We start from the raw sequence: 16,303 nt of genomic DNA, 5'->3' as shown, positions 1-16,303 counted from the left end.
TGCTGCAGGAACCACGCTGCCACTGTGACCAGCATGACAAAACTCACAGAAAGAGCTTGTGGTGTTTCTGCACCCTGTAAGGCCATTTTTTCCTTGTCTTTCCTTTTTTTTCACTTCACTGAACCTTTGTTGTCTGAGCTGCGGGTCTTTTGGGAAAACCCCAAATTGCAATGTAGCCACATCGTTATTGTTAACTTCCTTTCAGCTACTGAGCACACTTAGCTCAGTTGGACTTAATCTGGACAGTATCGCTGACTTCAAGATTTTACAGGTTTTATCTTGTGACACACTCCTGTTCAATAATGAATTACATCAATGCACTCATGGACCTTTCCACCTAATCATTTCCACAAAATGACTAAAACAACCTCATCCTTTTATAAACCCCACCACTTTCAACGCTGGCTGAGATATTTGGATGACTTTGGATATTTGGACGACTGCCTCCTTTTCCCCCTGCAGCCTGTAAATAATGTTTGTCACAAGATCCCAGAGAAATGAATAGCTGCTGTTTGAGTTCAGGCCTCTAATCTCAGTGTTCAAAGCTTATATTTTAATATCTCCAAAACACAGAGGATCTAGATTTTCCATCCCTAACAAATTACTTAATTTACTAACATTTCTTTAAAGAGTGCTATGTTTTGCGATATTTAAAAGTAAGTTTCTTCACTTAGTGGGAAAACAATTTCAGTCCTCACTTCCCTCTATCATTTTAATCAACCAATTTTGTTTTATTTTCTTTGTTTCCCTCCTTTTTTCTTGGGAACTGCAGGAAGTAATTAGACAGGGAAAATAGTGGCACAGAGGAACAGCAGCAGATCCTTTTCCTCCCAGCTGTCATCTACAACCCTCTCCCCTTTTAACGTTTCCATATCAAACCATCATATTTAATAAGGCCGCTCTAAACAGTTCCCTCTTCCACTCCTCAGATTGAAGTTTCACCCAACATCAAATGAAAGGTTCAAGTGTCCTATATTGCAGTTAATATGCTTCTTTTTACAGACTGTGTACTGGGATTTGCATAGTTTGTCCTTTGTTGATTTATTGAATCACAGCGGATAGTGCGGCTCCATGACAGTGGGCTCACACAGGCCTCTTTATATGATAATGCAGGATCCCGGAGGTTTTTAATAGAACTGAGAAATGTAATAGTCTTGCATAATTTTCCCATAAAGGCTGACACAGCTGCCGTTTCTCCCTCTCGTACTTCTTGCCGCTGATATTCAGCGCTCTCCTTTAGCCGCCAGGCCCTGATCAGGAGTGAGACATTTCTCAGGTGTTGCACCCTAATCTGTTTTCTAAACTTGACAGAGCCGATAACAGCCAGGACTTGATGTATTTATTCTTGGCCCTCAAGCAATAATGTACCCATTTCATTTTTTTCTCATCCTCCAGATATTAAAGCGGTCATGCACAGAGATCTTGAGTGTGGAGCCCTCCAGTATCTGTGTGAATGGTGAGTGGATCCTCCTGCTGCAGTCAGCCCCTGGTGGTCTGCACAGATAGTCGCTATCCCTCTTTTTACTGCTTGATTACTGAACTTATAATATCTTTAGAAGCGGAAATATCTCAGTTTTAAGCAGTGTTGAGGTAGCGAGTCTGCTTAGAGACAAAAAGTAGATGAATGTGGGCCACTGAAATCCATCTGACAGAATTTTGACATCACAGGACACTTTAAAAATTTTAATTAAAATTTCAGACTTTGGTTGGTTCCCAGTGTGTGATGTGTAAGATTTTAAGAGATTTAAGATTTTTTTGTTGGCTTGCTAACATAATCCATTATACTAAATGATGTATTAAGACAAACAGTGTATATTTTTGCCAGCAATAAACAGTGTTTAAGGTGTATAATTGCTATCTACTACCCAAGAGTAATGCAAGGCAAGGGTGGCCAACTACCTAACCTAAGCTAAGCTGGCTTGGCTGCAGGGCTTGAGTCTGGTATTGCTTCATGCATTTCCTGATGGTGATTTGCAAATGGAAATATTAAATATGGAATATTAAAGTTAGGAATGTTATTCTAAATATGATTGTAATTTGTTTTCCACCATTCAGGGTTAATTTCATTGTTAACTTTTTTGGTCAATGTCCAGGATGATGCTCACTATGGAGTCCTTGATTTTAGAAAATAAATAAAATAAATAAAATAATTTAATTTGACTTTGATATGATATATCACATTAATAAAAGTCTATGAAAGCTCTATATAGTGGTAGTTTCCATGCCATTTTACCAGTGGCTGGTAAAATGGCATTCAAGTGCCTAAGCTTTGAAATTTCAGATAAATGTAAGAAGAAGCTCTAACTATACGCATGTTGCTCCTTCTAGTGTTAACTCCTATTTGTTTACATTCCACAGAATCCTTTGACATCGTCCTCAGAGGGAATGGCTTCACCATCGGCCGCAATCAAGATGTCGTCTGCAGCTTCATAGTGAACCAGCAAACCTTCAGTAAGTGGTGAAAATCACTAGTAGTGACACACATTGCACATTATCCTAAGCACAGCACTTGTCTATGATCAGCTTCTGTTGGCTCAAACTCCATTCAGCATGGCTCAGATATTTTCTACTCACTCTGAACAGCAAAAAACAAAAACAAATCTGGAGTTGCATAATAAAAATAATAATAATTCCTGTTTGGTCCTCCCTGGTATGTGCTCTAAATCGATATCTCAACGCATTAATTCAGTATTACGAATTAAAATTTGTGGGGTCGCTTTGACAATAAATAAATCATAAATCTCACATCAGGCAAGGCCAGTCTTAATGAAAAGACAATAAAGCAAAGAAACATTTAATTGTGTCTATTAATCCAGGCATATGCTCCACATTGCCACACATAAGTTACACAGATCCTTTAGTCATGACGAACTAACTAACTGACAAACATTCATTGCTACTAAATTCTACCTCTGCAGAAATGTCTGAATGGGATTCCCCATGTTTTGTAGTGTCCTAATCTTATAAATGGAGAGTACAGGTTTACATGCACACCACAGCAAGCACTGTGTCCTTTGTCTATGAAGGTGTCATCACCATGCACCTTACCTTTGTAATGGTAAGGTAACTGAGCTAATGGTATGATAAATAATTTCACAAAGTGCTGTCTCATTCCACATATAGTGTCTGGAGCCATTGCATAATTTATGATTACTACAGTGACTTAAATCACATTTTTTTCAGTTTGACAAAATAATAAAATCTCAACTCAAGGTCAATTACAAGCTTTTTTTGAAGCTTTCAACTACATGTCATGGTCAAAAGCTGAACCCTCACATTCACACCTAATAATTAGTCATTTTAAATGGCAGCGTGAACATTATCTTTCAGTCATTAGTCGCACCCACAGTGCACCACATATATCAGTGCAGGAATGTCACCAGAAATAAAAACCCACTACACAGACACTAATGAGGATGTTGTGTTCTGGATCTAAGTGAGTGTCACGGCACTCTGAGGCGCCTTTAGGATATGCCACAAGATTTATCATATTGTTGTCATATATGTGTTTTTAATAACATTTGACCATCTAAAAACAAAAATGTACATGTTACATTTTCTAACATATCAAAACAGAAGAAAAAAAAATGTAATACATTTCAAAATCACCAAATTAAACACTTTTTAAAGAGCTCAGCACTCAAAAAATAGTGACAGTCAGAGAAAGTATTAACATGGTAAACAAAGCTCAAACAAGTGCTGATACATCTCACCCCTCAACCCAGTCTGTCAGATAATTGCTTAACAGCGAGGTTTTGGCTTCTTGTGGAAAACACATATTATTGTTGCTTCATAGCCCATCCATCATTCCACATTAACCAACAGGGTCATGCTTTCTCGAGGGTCTAAGAACAGAGGGTGTCACTCCCTGTACAGATTGTAAAGCCCGCCGAGGCAAATGTACTTTGTGACTTTGGGCTATACAAATACGATTTGATTTGATTTGATCTTTGCGCATCAAGAGCAGCCTCACATATTTTTTTATTTTAATTAAGAAGGAATTGGAAGAAAAACATATTTCACATCTTAGCATATTTAATTGTATCCATTCTTAATTTATGAGTTAAATAAGTTTTATCTGTATTTATCTGTATACCTGGAGAGAAACTATACTGTATAATATAGTATAGTCTGATATAATAAAGCCACTAAGTTGCTGACTTGCAGTAACACACTCTCCACCCTCTGAATGTCGTACATGTTGATTTATATCAGGAACCGTGGGGATTCATAGTGTTTTATTGCATTTTATGTCCGTGGTGTGGAGTTACAATACGTCACGTCTCTTGCACAAATCTTAAAACTGAACACATCATATCCAACTTACTGCGACATGAATTGATGGTGGGTGTTCAGAGGAAGGACGTGGCAAAACAAACTCTTGTCCCAACATATCTGTTCTCTCATAGCAGCTCCCTATCTATATGATCTAAATACAACAGAAGAAAGGAGGGTATGTAGGTCACTGTGCTCCTTATTTTGAGCTTGCAGTCTGTTCTGCTGAGAAATCCTTTTTAAGGAAGCAAACGGGATTTGGCACAAAAAGCCAATCTTTTCAAGCTCTCATTTGGCCGTGGGATCTGTGGGATCGACGACTGCCAATGACAACACTTCCCTCCTTGACAAGTTATTTTTGATTTTCAACATTTCAACTCGACTAAAAACACTTGAGCATATTTTTTTTCTTTTAAATAAGAACTTCATCCGAATCAGGAAGTGGCCATTAGCAGATGTCTTCCTGTTAGTCCTTTCTCAGTTTAGGCTGTCTCACATTCGCCCACTTGGGGCTATTTATTCCCTTATTGGCTTTTGCATGTGTTCAGCCCAGACCTTTTTAACAGTGGGGCACCTTATAATTATGGACAGGCATCATGGCAACTATGGAACACACACCACATATGTGGAACAGATGCTACAGTCTTCTCCATCACCAAACCAGTTGGAGCCCTGAGCAGACAAGCAGAAAAGAAATATCAATAATCTGAACGACCTCCATGGCTGAAGATGGTTTAGATCTCAGTCAACCAAACCCACATGTACACACACACACCCGCATACACACACAGACAAATCACAACTGATATTTAGTTTAAATAGAAATGTATATGATCCAAGGAGAGTTCACATGAGCATTGTTGGTTCATTGTACGGACAGATGATCATCAAATATTGCTCATAATTAATTATTAAATGATATGTAGGGTTAAATTCATGTTTCAAAGTAAATAAGGCATTGTTTATTTTATTTTTTTAGCTCACAAAATGTTAAAAAATAAGCAAAATATAATTTTTTAAGGTTTAATGCTGCTGTCGTTTACAGTTACAATTCTGACTTGTTCAAATGTTGCAAAAGCTTATTTGTCATAAAAGCAAATTGCATCAGCTGTCTGAAGGCAAACACATATACAGACAAATAAAAATGTTACAGCAGCAGAAGTACATGTGATCTGTTTCACTAAATGTGTCACACGGTCTGGGAAGTTTTGTATTGGAGTCATCCAATGAGTTAATTTGTCTTCTTTTCTGTTTTTACAGATCATAAGCCAAGTGCTGTGCGTAATGACTATCTGCTGTGTCCGGCACCAAAGCTCTATGAAGTTGGACAGTAAGTAGATTGGGATTTCTGTTGGAGGGTAGTGCTGGTTACTCGTGTTGCATAAAATGCAAAATATCAGTAACAGATATTGGCCAATCACGTAGTCTACTGCTGATATGCTGCAGGTTTCTTCATTTCCAGTTTAATTTTCTTATTAGATTTTATTTATTCTGTTAATTGATTGAATTCACCGTTAATTCAGTTGTGTTCTTTATATCAATTCTTCATTTTACACAGTAATGTGTTGCAGAGTTTTGTCTGCATTGGTTTTAATGCACCTGAGAAGAAGACATCATTAGTGTCCTGCTTTTCCATCCTGACATGATTTTGTTTTTGTCACGGAAATGGCAAATAATGGTGGGATGACAACCAAAATAAAGGGTTTTATACAAAATACTATGTCAGAATAGTATTAAATAACTAAGAAATAGTGTATAATACTTTATATAGTTGTGTGTAGCAACTCATTGATACAAACAACATTCTTTGTTTTTTCAAACTGATCACCACATATTATGCCAAGATAGACCAGTGATAGTGAAAGCAAGGTTTTGCTTGTTATGTAATCACACATAAAAATAGAAATAGAGAAAATTTGTATTTTTCAAGCAAACTAACACAGTAAACAGTAAAGACCCTAATATCCCATATTTCATTTTTACCTGATAGTAAGCGTGCATAAACAACAGTTAAAATTGACACGTCTGCAAATATGTAAGGTATGCAGGAAAAATATAGCAATAGTACGTTTTCCAAAATAACTGATATGTAGCTAACATGAGGGCAGTGTGTCTGTAGATGTATTTAAGTTGTGATCCTGGCATGTGGACAACAGGAAATGTGTGAAGTTTTAATGACAGGCATCTCTCTATGAACTCTTCTATAAATGGGACCATCTAAAAAGATTGAATATGTTCTCCTGCAAACCCTTATGTTGCCATAATATAGTGAAATAAAGAAAAGGAGTGTAGTTTGTTGAGTGTTGCTGCATCTAGAGATGAAGAAGCTTGTATCAGTAGAAATCGGTGAATCATGTCATGTCTTTGCAAAACTACACAGACTAACAGATACTTCAACTTTATTTTTACTTCTTCAGGCATTTGTTGTTTTTGTGCTGCTTTCCTGTGTTTGGTTTTGGAGTTGTTTTTTATATAAAACACGCATCTGTCTTATATTTAGATAAGATGTTTCAGTCCTCTTTGCGTCTCTGGGTTTTATATGTACATTTTTTTTTTGTGCAGATAAACAACTTCTAAATCTATAAATCATCTGTATGTTAAAAAAGTAGATGAAGAGATTAAGAGCTTGGCATAGCATAAAGATGTAGTAAACATTGTCGATGGAGGCTGACAGAATAACACTCCATACATACAACCCACAAAGATTTAAGTGAAAACAGTGTAAATATGCATATTTTTTCCTGGCTGGATAGCTATTGTTTGATTTTAACATCATCTCTTATAATCTCAAACCCTAACAGATGATCGCTAAGGCATTCTAGATGGAACAACAGATTTTAATGTCCTCGATGACTCTAATCCAATCAAAAATGTATGATTATGAGTGCCGCTGGCTCCTGAAGGTCTTTCAGCTCTAAAACAGATTATGTATCATATGATGAAGGCGATGCTGTAACTACTCCAAATCAACTTGAACCTCACCTCAGATAATCCTTTCATATTAACGTCCAAACTGCTCATGATAACATGTTTTTCTGCCAGAAGCTGACAGACCCTGCTGAAAAAGGAGTTTTTGAAAGGATGTAAAACAGTGAGACGTGCAGTCATGTTTTCAGTTCTAGTTTTTAATACATAAATGAAAGAGTGATTAACAACAAATACACTACACTATATAGTACACACAACATACGCACAAATCTTGCACAGAAATGTGCTCTTCTGCACCTGTATGTCAAAGCAGTACATACAGTCCACAGAAACATGCATTTGAACATGTTCTCTTTTGTCCATTTATTTTTTTCCTCTGAATTGAAAAGTCTATCACGTTTACTTGTATTGTCCCCGTTGGATAGCATGCATTTAAAAAAAAAAAAAAAAAAAAAAAAAAAAGATTTGCTATTATTTCTAACTTTGAGAATGCAGATATTATAAGGATGAGCTTTAAGCAAGTCCATTAAAATGATGATGATCACAGAGTAAGTATTAAATATTAGTTAATATATTAATTAAAATATATTTTAAAACAATTCTAAAAAGATAATGGTATTGTTGTTTGGCATTTTTATCTAGGGAGTACTTTGCGTTTTTCTCTGTCCACCATGTTTTAACCACTTAACATCTCAACATCTATTTAAAAAAATTTTTTTCATCTAATTTATTTACCATTATTTTCAGTCACATTTGCAACCGAATGCAGATAATAAAACAACTAATTAAAAAGATTGTGAATCCTCCTGCTGCTAAAAAAACTACATTTTATCTCCCAGCTGACGTAATTTTAGTAATATAGAACATTCACACAATGCAGTGGGAGGGCAATTGATTTTTTTTCACTTATCAGTGTGAAGAAAAAGCAACATTTTAAACACAGCTGGTTTTACAGTAGCAGCTACTGGAGAAATTCTCCTTCTATCCAGATTTTCTCTCTTGAATAGAAATCTGAAGGACAAAGCAAACCCTCATATCTTTCAATCAACTCGCCAAGGATGCAGTAAAAAGATGAACTTGAGCGACTACATCTGTAAAACCACAGGCCTACAACGCCTGCTACGACCTGATAGGACCTGAGCTGATGCTGCTGCTACGTGCCTGCCATTTGCAAAAGGCCTGCTTAATTAACTCTTGGCTGCCGATGGTGACCCATTAAGTAGTTAGCTGGTACGGGCGGTGAGTAAACACATCTGCTGGAGGGGCTTTAAAAGGATGTGCGACAGATGCAGCCATTCCCTTTTCCACGCTCCCCATTTAAATAATTCACCATGCACTGACAATCCCTGCACCCAGGACCACCTGCGTGCAATGGCGGAGCCTGGAAACTTCTGTCTCCGTCCATCTGCCTGCTTCTGCTCCATCACCGCTCCCGGCACACAGGGCGCTCCGTTAACATGGCTCTACTCAGCCGAAGAAGAATCGCCTTTTCGTCCTCCTCCCCATTTCCCATTTTTAGCCATGTCTTGTTACACATGAGACCTTCTCCTCAGCGAATGCTACTTGAGTTGCCGTGGAACATATTTCAGATACAGCAGTAACCTGATTTGAGGTGCTCAGCTGCAGCTTCATGTCCCATCGGGAACTCAGAACAGGCAGCTCCACATCGAGCCTTGATGTCCAGGAATCACAGTGTCCTCAGTTGGTCATCGAGCTGTGTAGAAGCACTCACGGCAGAGGCATCATCTGTGCTGACAGCTGCGGCATCAAGCTTGAAACACTGGCATCTGCTGATGCCCTTCCTTCCCTCCCCAACCCGGCCCCTCCTCCCTCTGTATATCCCCATTAGGAGACCCAGTACACCCTGCTGGGGCGCTGATTGAGAGGTTAAGTGGCTGTGCTCTTGCAGCAGCATGTCCTCACCTGGTGTTTTCACAATAACGGTGGAGGACAAAAAATAACTGAGGGGGGAGTCGACACCTGCTTTACAAAGCAGGTACAGTAGCTAATGCTAACGATCGTCAATAATTAAAACGGGCTGTCCCAGGGCTGCTGCTAGCAGCAACATCACTCCATCTGCTCCAGTAGGGATGTGAAGATGTTCAGGACAGAACTGCCCTGTTGTTTGATTGTCTTCCATATTGGGGCACAAACATGTCGGGTGTGCAATGATTTACTGTTAAATGATGAAGCTGGAACTGGCTCTCTTTGTAATGTCTCATTTGGCACTGGACAACAAAAAATAAGCGATAAACTGAAAAATACAATTCAGAAAATATACTTCAACCATTGATCCTAAGTGACAAATATTCTTTAAGTCCAACACTTATAGATCAACTGAAGAAATTATTTTTGTGCCTTCAAGCCTAAAAATGATTTGTTGATAAATACAATCTGACACTGTGTGCATATTAATTATTATTTCAACCAAAGAGTGCTCTTTTTTGATTTCTGTATGATCTGAAAATGTATCAGCAATTTGCTTCAATTATGTGTAATTGATGATGTTCACTGAGACTGATTACACAACTCAAGAAAGTAAGTCAGTAAATTGATACAGAAATTAATAAAATAAATGGCTAGCTTGATTGGTAAGACAAATGTATACCATGTATCAAAATAGTATAGGGAAGAAAAGTATAGATTTGTAGTTAAGGAATTGTATGGTGCAACAAATTGGTCTGGTCCTTCAAGTGACCAGCTGCTGTACCAGAAAATCATTAGATTTTAATCTTGTAGCATTAGTCAGTTTTGTGCTTGTCACTCTTTCCAAATGGTGGATGTCTCACTCTGGAACACAACTTCTCATCTGGTCCCAGGGCTTCATGAGGCGATCCCTCCTGTTGATCGAGTTTCCTGCCCTCTGTCAGATCGTCTGCCACGCAAACTCGCAGAGAGTGATGACTCCTGGATGTCAAGTGACAGGCCTTGCATATGCTCTGCTGTGTATTATTCACTCTCTTCAATTTTCACATCTTTAAGGGAAGTTTGAAAGCCATTAGCATCACCATTGTCAGCCACTCCAGCTGTATTGCATCACCAAAGCTTAGTGTCATGGCAGGCTTACTTTCTGACAGATTACAGCGAGCCCGGGGACAGAAGTTTTTCCAACATGGAGCCAGAGATCGGCAGCAGGAAGAAGCCTTCTGCTATTCAACTGGTGTCCCTGGGAGCCTGTGTCGCTTTCTACCCTAATTTTGATTGATCCCTGTGCTCCATGACAGTCTGCCCTCTCATCTTCCATTTATTCAAACATAACAATCGACCCAACAAGCAGCTGCAGCTCTCTCCTCAGTGTCACTCACTGGCTTTCACCATGGAAAAATTAAATGACAGCGTTATTTTAAATATTAATCATCTGATCCTTTTTTAAAGTCACTCACTTGTCTTTTTTTCATTCTTTTGAACGGATTTTGTCTCCTTTATTTTGTGTTCTGCTCGTTGTTTTCTGAGTAACATTCAGTAATGGTAGTCACAAACATAAAAAATTTAAAAAAAATTGAATTTAGGGCATAAACATTTTCAGATATACAGTGTTAGTTGATTGACAAAATAGTCAAAGATAATTTTATGTCAACCAACTGATTTCAGCACTACTTGAAATGCACACAATAACCACTTTTGTAGATGTTGTTATCTGATTACTAATCATCCTTTTTGTTAATATTCCTGGAAAAAGAGAAGTGTATGACTTATGCCTCTGTGCTGGAACAGATTCTGCCTACTCAACAGTAACTCAAAATTAGCAGTCAGAGTTTTCAGAAAGGAAGGAAAAAAGGCCTCGCTGACTATGGTTAGGTTGTGGTGCATTAAGGATATCTTGGGGGGGGCGTTCGTCAGTGTAACTCGCTTGGGAGCTTTCCTCCTTCACACGCCGGGGTCCACACTTCGAGCTTGATTAACAACCTGCCCACCATTATCACGGATTGAGGGTGTCAGCTAAATTAGCCTCTCCCTTCACCCATTCAGCACAAGCACTTAGTTAACATGCAAGGACCTGGAACGGCTTCGCTGAGCTGCAGAGGCGTGCAGCGTTTTAGTCATCCATATCGGACATAAAGGGATGTTTTTTGATGGAAGCAAACTGGTTCACACTTAAAATCAGGAGTTTTCAAATCTTTCAGATTGCACATTAAACTTAAACTTTTGTTATTTGTACTTGATCAAATGTAACATTGAACAAAGATGGATGCTAAGCATACACTCTCATCAAAAACTACAGCAACACAGTCCCTATTATTACTCACTAACCTTGGCAGTTTTTATAACTCTACATTTTATTAATTGTTTTCTTCACTTTCTATCTGTTGTCTCTTGTAAGCTGGTCATACATTTGTCAGATTCTGAATGTTTTTTTTTGTTTGTTTGTTGTTGTTTTTTTTTTTAATTTGGGGATTTATATAATGCTTCAGGATCCCAGGCCGGAATTATACTTTAACAGACTTTTGCTTTGTGCAGCAGAGTATTAGTGCTCATAGAGTAATCTGCAATATCATCAATCAAAACACTTAAACGTCTAACTTCAAAAAATATTTTGAATATTCATCCTCTACCTGCCTGCTTTTATTGAACCTGAACTTTGTTTATTGTGTTTTAATAATGGCCATCTAAACTGTCCCTTACAAACAAAGATGAATGGTATAAATGTAAAAAAAAAAAAAAAAAAAAAAAATCTCACTTAAATATGGAGGATCGCATCAACATGTCGGACGAGAAAATATGGCATAGAATAAAGAATAAAAAGGTTGAAAAATTATCATTTGAGGCATCAACAAGTTGAAGGAAGTGTCAAAAGTACATCTGGTTTTAAAGTTCCTTGAACTGTATGTTAAATATTTAGTGTGGGTATATCAGGAAAGGTGCAAAGGAGTCAGTTAAGAATATTTAGAATACACTGCATAGTAATGGACACATGGTCTGGTTGCTCATCTGTTCTGAGCCACAGGAGAATTGGTGGCCCAAGGCACTGCCTCAGGCAAAATCCAAAGCAAAGCAAAGAGCTCTCTTGTTATTATTCTGCAGCACCAGTTTTTTATGCAGGCCTCCCCTGTATGCTACCACACACTCACAGCTGGCCCCTCACACACACAATGCCACTCCACGTACTTCTTTCTCTCGCCCCTTTTTTGTCGGAGAGAGGATTTCAGGCGTTTCACTCGTTCCATATCCTGAATTCTCATTAAATCTGCGGTAATTGGATTGGGCGTAATGGACATATGGAAATTGCGGTGCCGTTCATCATTAGGGTTTTAATTGCGCCCATTTTGGCTTTGCATTTTTCCTTCTAAATAAGTCATAGGAGTTCACAAGCCTTGTTACCGCTAGTCAGGTTACTTCATGCACTCATGCTGACGGATGTGATAATGAGAGGATTTCCTTTCTGAGTTTGACCATTTAGGTTGTACCCATTGTGTTTTTTACTGAGCACTTACGTGGACTCATTACTCATTTTAAAACCGGATTTGCTTGTGAAATTTACCTCTTTGTTCTATCACTGGAAGTCATGAGAGATGTTTTGTAGAACCCCACCGATGATTTCCTTTTGAGAAAATACCGATATTGAAAAAAGTTATGTTTTTATAGTTTAAAATAAAAGTCAAAATAGATGAAAATGCAGCATAAACAAACATTTTTGCACTTATCATATCTGCCGACATATACACCTCTACCAATAAGCTGATAATGGGAGACAGCAAATGTTGTTATAAAGTCAGTTTGATGGTGAGTGAGGTTAATGTTTAGAGACCAGGAGAAGTCTTAAACAGTTGTTTTTTTCTCTGATGTCAGTTTAGTTTACTTTTATCATATATTGTTATTGTTTACAATTTTTACTGTGACACTCATTAAACTCTGCTTTTCAGGACTATGGATGTTCTCATCAGCCTAAACAATGGCAAGTCCTTCATCTCCAGCGCCTACACCATCACTGCCTCCACATGTGTGAGTCTGAATTACTTTTAGATATGAAATGTAATGGGAGCATCAGATATGATCCTGAACTCTGATCTTCGTTCCTGTATTTTCCCACCCTTACATGTTATATAACTGACTCATACAAAAGCTCTCTTTAACGGACACCCCTCTTTCATAATCTGAGCCTGATTGCCTCAGTTCATGTTTTAGCCATTGTTGCTCAAATTGCGGTTTGAATACGTGATAGTTGCCAATTTCTTGTCCCAATTAGCAGAACTCTCGCTTCCTCCCTTGCATATTCATATGATGAGTCTGTTTTTCTCCACTAGTGACTTCAGTAGTGTTAAAATGGAAGCACTGAAACCTGACTTGACCTTAATACTTAAGTTGAAAATAGCCAAATAGTAATGATAATAAAACCTTATAAAATAATAATTCTATATATTTATATTTTTTTACCATTGACTTGTATATTATTTTTTGTAATATGTACCATTTTGGTTCTCATTGATGACTTCCACATTCATTGTTTTATTGAAAGGTTGTATCTTTGTATTCTAACAAACTTCTGTCCTGTCCATTTTGTTTGCTACCCAGTAGCAACAAGCAGTGATTTGATTGTCTCATTTCATCGTCACCAAAATTAATTTTTAAACTGATTTACTTTTTGTCATTTTCTCCTCTAGTCAGATGGTTTGGTGGTGGCGATAGTCTTCCTGGTGCTGCTGAGCCTCTTAGCTCTGGCCCTCATGTGGTGGTTCTGGCCTCTTTGCTGTACAGTGGTGAGTGTTGCTGCACTGCTCATAACCAACTGTAAACATAAACAACTTTGGGCAACCAGAGCTAATGATTCATTCACTCTGGGTTTACACAGAAACAACAGCAGCAGGTTCTGTACTGGCACAACATGCCTGATAACTCATATGCTTCCTGTTTTGCCTGCCATCAAAAATAATATAAATTACACTCACTGCTGCCTTCTCTAGATCGGATGACAGTAACAGGACTTTAAATGTTGAATTTGTCGAAGAGCAAAAACAAGCCGTGAGAGCACTAAATATCTTCTCTGGGTTACAGTTGCGGCAGATGTAGCAATAAAATTATAGTTGAGGAAGTGATCTAAAACATGCGTCTTGGGTGATCAGATCACAAGTGGAGTGTAAATCCAACTGTAAACTAAGACTGTAGTGAGACCAAATCAGGCAATGCAGACATTTTATTTATCTGATTCACTGTCTGCGTCATTTAACTAGAGCTCTATCTCTCTGCAGTCCGCACCTCTGCATTCTAAACACACTACCCCCATTCAAATGAATAGTAAAATCGGGTCTTAATGGGGCCTAATACCAAAACACATTGTTATCAGATCACTCGTACTGCTTGAAGAAGTCATCTGGGGTGTAATTGACCACATATATTGTTGTGCCTCTTGGGCCCCCGTTGAAGGACTGCGTACTTGTTTGTGTACTGTAACCGTTTCTTCTTACCTGCCAAGATAGGTGGCAGAACACATTGTCTCTTTCAACTGATTTCACCATCAATCTAGTAACTGCAATATCCTCTTATAAACTAGTGCAATTTTAGTTGTTAAGTGAAGACTGGCTGAATAAACTTTGTGAATTGACAATGGCAAATTTTTAATCATTCATTCCTATCCAGTACCGGGGGCTCCGTGTCTCAAGTGAGTCTAACCTGCCAACGTTTAGCAGCTAGGTGTTTTCACACAAGTTACACTAAATTTATGAAAGATGACAGTTTTTTATTCCTGGCAAATTTTATGAATACAGTGAACAGTAATATAGGCCTCTTCTTTGTTGTCCCCAGACTCACTTTAAAAAGGGAGTGAGTTGTTGAGGTATACGCACTCATACACAGCAGGTTTTGCATTGCTCACCAGCTGGCTCTGAAGGGAAGTGGTGTCGAGCATATGTTTAACCCCGTCACCTCCCGTTTACCTCATCCATCCGCAGTGGCTTAGCAACCACAGAGGAAGAACCTCAAACAGGAAATGGCTGTGGCTGATGGCTGCATGTGATCACAAACAAGTTCTGAGAAGTGGTGAAGTGAAGTGAACAAAGACAAAAAGAAACAAGACAAGAGACAGATTAGCAGGAGAAGAATGTGAGTGACAGATTGCAAGAAAGTTAACAAAATCTCTGTTTGCCCTGGACTAACATTAGGCCTACCTGGGGACTGAAGTGATTCATACTAATCACAGGGATTGTTTATGGTTTAATCACAGTTGAATCTGTCTATACTGCAGCTTAAAATATTTATTTTGTTTTGGTAAACAGAATTCTTCTTTTACTAATCCTTTCATGTTTCATTTCAGCAACACTTTATTTTTGCTAAATCAGAGTTGGACAAAATATAATAGTTTTAACAAAGCTCTTTCAAAGTCTTATTGACTGGCAAATAGGATCAAAAACGTTTCACTATGAAGTCAAGTATGAGAGTGAGTGAGTAAGACTCTGTCAACTAAGATTGTTTTTAAGCAGTACTAGCGCCATACAGTCAAACTTGACCTGGGGCAGGTCAGCTTGAATAGAACAGTTTTTTTTTTTTTTTTTTTTTTTTTTTTCAGAGGTGATTGGTTATGCCAATAACGATCACATGATTCATATATTGTTCAGTTTGGTGCACAGAGGTACATGTTTTTCCTTCAACCCCGTGAGAACTGCACAGAAGAAAACAGCACAAAAATCTGTCATGTGAAATGACCAAAATCATTCTAACTTTGCCAGAAAATGTTGTGTTCTTGTGGGCTCCCATCGCTCATACTGTAGTAAAAAGCTGATTGAGAAAATATGTTTTCAGGGATAAAAAGTATAAAAAGACAGTAAAAACAAGCCAATATTGGCTGCAATTCTCATCATACAGCTCATTGACCTTAATTTGTATGAATGCGGGGAGGCGCTGTTGCTGGACATTATGGTTTCACAAAATTAATTCTACCTCAGGAGTAGGAATGGGTACTGAGGTCCAACTGGACAATTTCTTAATTGATGGAAACTGTAATACTGACAAGATTCAGGGCAGAACCTTGTTTGTTCATTAATTTAACCTTTAGCAACATTTTTAGTTTGCCTACTCCAACTACTACTACTTTCCTTATGTTTAGTTATGGTTTACATTCTGTGGATAGTGGATAGTTTAAATGCAATGCAGAGCACTGAAGTATATTATC

At 38.0% G+C, this 16,303-nt stretch overlaps 1 protein-coding gene across 2 annotated transcripts in view; it reads left to right on the top strand.

The window, feature by feature from the left end:
• Positions 1-16,303, top strand: part of antxr2a (ANTXR cell adhesion molecule 2a) — a 70,285-nt gene that overhangs the window by 12,919 nt on the left and 41,063 nt on the right. For both annotated transcript variants that reach the window (XM_010750877.3, XM_019272430.2), the window contains 5 exons: positions 1,396-1,456; positions 2,359-2,451; positions 5,536-5,605; positions 13,065-13,143; positions 13,803-13,898. In XM_010750877.3, the coding sequence (XP_010749179.2) occupies positions 1,396-1,456; positions 2,359-2,451; positions 5,536-5,605; positions 13,065-13,143; positions 13,803-13,898 (399 nt within the window). The remainder of the gene's footprint in view (positions 1-1,395; positions 1,457-2,358; positions 2,452-5,535; positions 5,606-13,064; positions 13,144-13,802; positions 13,899-16,303) is intronic.

Source organism: Larimichthys crocea, chromosome III (assembly GCF_000972845.2).
Source record: "Larimichthys crocea isolate SSNF chromosome III, L_crocea_2.0, whole genome shotgun sequence".
Taxonomy (NCBI): Eukaryota; Metazoa; Chordata; class Actinopteri; family Sciaenidae; genus Larimichthys; species Larimichthys crocea.
The sequence above is the reverse complement of the archived record's forward strand: the minus strand, read 5'-3'. Positions and strand labels throughout refer to the sequence as shown.